We start from the raw sequence: 4744 nt of genomic DNA, 5'->3' as shown, positions 1-4744 counted from the left end.
AAGATTAGGCCAACATACGTGGGATTTAAAGTCAATGCCAGAATAATCAATTATGCAATTACACTGTAATATTAACAACTAAGGTTATGGAATATAGCTTAGAATATAGGCCTATCAGTTTACGGCCACACCGAATTCAACCTAGTTCAGTGGTTCATGTAAACTGGAGGATCTAGCGCAACACAGTCTGAAGTAGGCATATGTCCTTTATTCAGTCGAAGCGGCTGCTTTAAGCAACTTATGTGAAATGTAGGCCTACCGTACTTCCAGGGTTAAGTCAGTTATGAGGGAAAATAGCTTACATAAATTTGTCAATTTATGGCAATTAAGTAAATAATTATTTGGCAAGAGTGTAAGCCAGGCCCAACATTATTACGCGTTGTGCCTACCCGATAGTTAAACATTTATGTCCAAGGGAAGTTGGCGCGCCCCCTGTCTGCATCCGCCACTGTAGGCCAATGGATTAGGCAACAGTTGCCGTTGAGAGGACCAAATTGATTGAGGGATTGCTATTGTCCCCGCCCCAAGTCTCAAGTCAGTTTTCCCCCAGAATCTACCGTTTTCCACGTGCGGTGTTTTGAGCACGTGAGTGGAAAATGTACAACATATTCTATTAGCTTCAATTTTCAGTTTGTTTTCAGATAGATACATTTGTTCCGACAATATTTACAACACAACAAACAACAACAATATTTTAGTTGTAGTTGTACTGACGTTTTCCAGTTATGTAACCCTGCATTTTGTAAAAAGATATTCTTGATTTCTGAACAATTATTATGTGTTATAGTTGTTCTATTGTATTACTGTTAATTTCAAACAATGTTAGCTTTTATATTTAAGTTAATTTACCTTAAAAATAGCAAAAACCACAAAACAATTCAGGTTATTTTTGCATACTAGCCTACTACGTGATTATGTTTTGTTACATTGAATTGTTAATACTTTACACCCGAGTTTTATAGTTCCTCTTATTTGAAATATTGCTTAACACTTTATAATAAATATTTTTGTACTGGTCAGCTTTACAATTAATTAATATCCATTATTTCAAACCGGCTAAATTATGTTATTTACGTAATCTTTGCAAAGATCTTCCTCCAAAAATTTGGGTTTTTACTATTCGTGATGAAAAATATCCGCAAAAGATACTTACACAATTAACATAAATTACCGTCATCAAAAGTGCACTTCAAAACGAAGAGCTGATTAACTATTTTGTAATTTTTGGTAAAATAGCGTTTAATCAATTCTAAAAATCTGGCAATTTCCGGAGGGTTATCTTAAAACAATTATATAATCGTTGCAAACGGAATTTATTGTGCAATCGACGCCGTGTCTCTTATGTTAGCAATACCAGCAAAACTCTTAAACAGGTGATTTGCATGACAATCATTGTTTGGTATAATAAGAAAAATATGTACATAGAATGAAATTAATCAGTCTTAATTAGGCTAATTTTTAAAGTGCTAAACAATGTTGAATTGCTGTCACAGACCTTAGTGAAGCTGAAGAGATGTTTGGTTTGGGGTACCCCACCTGACTTGAAGCACTGGGCAATGGCGGCGTCGACGAGGACTGTCCATGTACACGTTGACCTACTTGCACTATTACAATTGTCCGTTAAATAAACAAAAAATAATTTCTTCTTGGGATAAAAACAAAACTATTGTCACTTCTATTAGCACTGTACAGACTGATTAATTTAAAGAAAAAAAAAGGTAAAAATTGCGGGATGTTGAAAAGATGATGCGGATATACGATAGTAAATATGGTGATAGTTCAGCGGCGGACGACAGTGGACTGCGTCGTTTGGAAAGATATCAGTGTTGAGGGCAAAGGCCGCATACCTTCGTTAGCGGCTGAATAGCGGAAAATTACTTGGGCTAGGTTTTGTTTGAAACGGAAGAATATAAATATGGACTCGATTTAAAAATCATGAAACCTAAAATATCCAACATATCGCCCCCCTTGAACCAACCTGGTTCAATGAAAAAACTGAAAAATGGGAAAAGACAAATGAAAATAAATTGAAAGGGGGTGAAAGGGAATGCTTAGGAATTAATTGGTAGGAAGAAGGGAAACTTTGACGGTTGGCCGACTGAATTTCCCTGTAGCGGTGCGTAGATGGACCACTCGTACAATTCCGTCTGCTCCTGGAGATACTGCGGTGATTCTTGCAAGTTTCCATTGTAGGGGAGGAGTGTTAGGCTCATGAATAACAACAAGGTCACCAATCTTGAGGTTCTCTGTTTTACTCGTCCACTTAGAGTGATGCTGTAGAGTATGCAGATACTCTTGGGACCATCGAGTCCAGATGTGTTGAGAGAATGCCTGAACTAATTGCCATCTCCTCAAGCGGTTACAAGAAGTTTCATCATATTGAGGTTCAACCATGGATTTCAGAGGTCCACCAGTTAAAAAGTGTCCTGGGGTTAGAGACTCTAAGTCATTCGGATCTCCAGAGAGAGGGGTAAGCGGTCTTGAATTTAATATTGCTTCGACACGTGACACGAGAGTTATGAATTCTTCATAAGTCAGGATTTGGCCACCGATTACTCTATGAAGGTGATGCTTAGCACTCCTAACAGCTCGTTCCCACAAGCCACCTTGATGAGGCGCGTGTGGAGGCAGAAATTTGAAAGAAATGTTGTTTTCTTCAGCAAAACGGTGAGTTACTGGATTGCAAAGGAGGTTGTTAAAACATTTGTGAAGTGCAGCAGCTGCTCCGACAAAGTTGGTTCCACAATCACTATGAATTTCCTTCACTGAACCACGTCTGGAAATAAAACGTGTAAGAGCTGCTATATAAGCTTCTGAGGACAAATCCGACACAACTTCTAAGTGTACGGCTTTCGTTGCAAAGCAGACAAATAGACAAAGATAAACTTTAATAGGCTGAAGCCTTTTTAGGACATACAATTTCACTGTAAATGGTCCGGCATAGTCGACTCCAGTAACATTAAAAGGTCGGGTTGCTACCACTCTTGGGGAAGGTAAGTCTCCCATCAATGGTGTGTTTGGCTTAGGTTTCATTCTGAAACATCTCAGGCGTTTAAAAATCCTGGAGCGTATGATACTACGAGCAGAAAGTATCCAATATTTCTCACGAAGAACAGCTTGGAGTTGTGTTGGTCCACAGTGAAGAAAGATGCGATGATGATAATCAATTATCAAATTTACAACAAAATGATCCTTTGGTAAGATAATTTGATGCTTGGCGCTGTACGGCAACTCAGAATGTTTCAGTCGTCCTCCAACTCTTAACAAACCTTCATCATCCATAAACGGTGAAAGGCGTTGAATGCGAGAAGAACACACATTCTTCTTTGACAGGGAATTAATATCCTCAGAGAAACTCTCTCTTTGAACAAGCCAACAAATCCGTTTGTTCGATACTTCTAACTCTTCAAGTGTGAGAGAATGAGTAATCCTTTGCTTAGTTTTCAAGCAGGAAATAAAACGTAAAACGTAGCCCATGACATGAAGTAGTTTAGTCCATGAAGAGAATTTATTGATAAACTTCAGATCTTGATCTTCAGCTATCGTAAGAAGATTTAGTGTTGTGGTTTTAATTTCTGGGAGTTCCTCTTCGGGAAGATGACTCGATGGTTGAGGCCATGAATCAGATGAACTCTTAAGCCATGTGGGTCCAGACCACCAGAGCTTGTTATGAATAAGAAGAGATGGGGTTAATCCTCTAGAGGCAACATCAGCGGGGTTTTCAAGAGTAGAAATGTGTTTCCATATGCAGGAAGGGGTCAATTCTTGAATCTGTGCAACACGATTTGCAACATATAACTTCAAACGATGAGAAGGGGTGTGAATCCATGAAAGAGCCACAGTGGAGTCACTCCAAGCGGTAACAGAATCTATCTTGTAGCGATCTGAGAGTTGATCAACACAGTAGTGTAACAGTTTGGCTAAAATATGTGCTCCGCACAGTTCAAGGCGAGGAATCGTGATACGTTTCAGGGGTGCCACACGTGACTTGGCTATTAATAAGTTGACATATATACTGCCTTGCGGGTTCTCAGTTCGTAGATAAACACATCCAGCAAAACCGAGTTCACTTGCATCTGAAAATCCATGCAACTGAATATTAACCGCATCACTCAGAGATATGTACCTGCCAATCTCCAAATTTTCAATCTCAGGAAGTTCGTTGACAAAAGTTGACCATCTGTCGATAATATCACTAGGAAGAGTATTATCCCAATCTAGGCCTAGTGACCATATATGCTGCATGAGAGCCTTAGCCCAAAAAATAACAGGGGTAAGCATGCCTGTTACATCTTGTTGTTGTCTTGTTGTTGGAGCATCTTGTCCATCTTAGCGATGGAAGACAAAATTGCTCTTTTGGTAAAAATCAATGGAGCTTCAGAAATTGCATATGAGAATGTGTCTGAGTGTGGATTCCACTTCAGTCCAAGAATACTAACACAAGGTGAGTCAGTTGATAAGCAGTGTTGAGGGGGTAAATTTTCCAATATTTGGCTATTGTTAGACGCCCATTTGCGAAGTTCAAAGCCTCCTTTTCGTAAAAGGTTTATTACATCTTGCTGTAATTTTGCAGCTTCTTCAACAGTATCGCTGCCTAGTAGCGCATCGTCTACGTAAATTTGTCGTTTAAGTGCATGAGCAGCAAGTTCATGATTCTTTCCTTCATCATGAATTAATTGTTGTATTACTCGAAAAGCCAAAAATGGCGAAGAAGTCATACCATAAGTAACGGTTGTCAACTGAA

The 4744-nt window shown here is 39.0% G+C and overlaps 1 protein-coding gene across 1 annotated transcript; it reads right to left on the bottom strand.

Annotated features, from left to right (window-relative positions):
- Window positions 1–2058: 2058 nt before the first annotated feature.
- On the bottom strand, window positions 2059–4281 carry LOC128982536 (uncharacterized). The gene has a single exon (XM_054401491.1). It carries the CDS (start codon window positions 4279–4281, stop codon window positions 2059–2061), a length of 2223 nt encoding a protein of 740 aa, XP_054257466.1.
- Between the last annotated feature and the right edge of the window lie 463 nt (window positions 4282–4744).

The sequence above is a fragment of the Macrosteles quadrilineatus genome, unplaced genomic scaffold, assembly GCF_028750875.1.
Source record: "Macrosteles quadrilineatus isolate MER2022 unplaced genomic scaffold, UCM_ALF_1.0 Scaffold_475__1_contigs__length_61112, whole genome shotgun sequence".
Taxonomy (NCBI): Eukaryota; Metazoa; Arthropoda; class Insecta; order Hemiptera; family Cicadellidae; genus Macrosteles; species Macrosteles quadrilineatus.
This window is presented reverse-complemented; position numbering and strand designations above follow the sequence as displayed.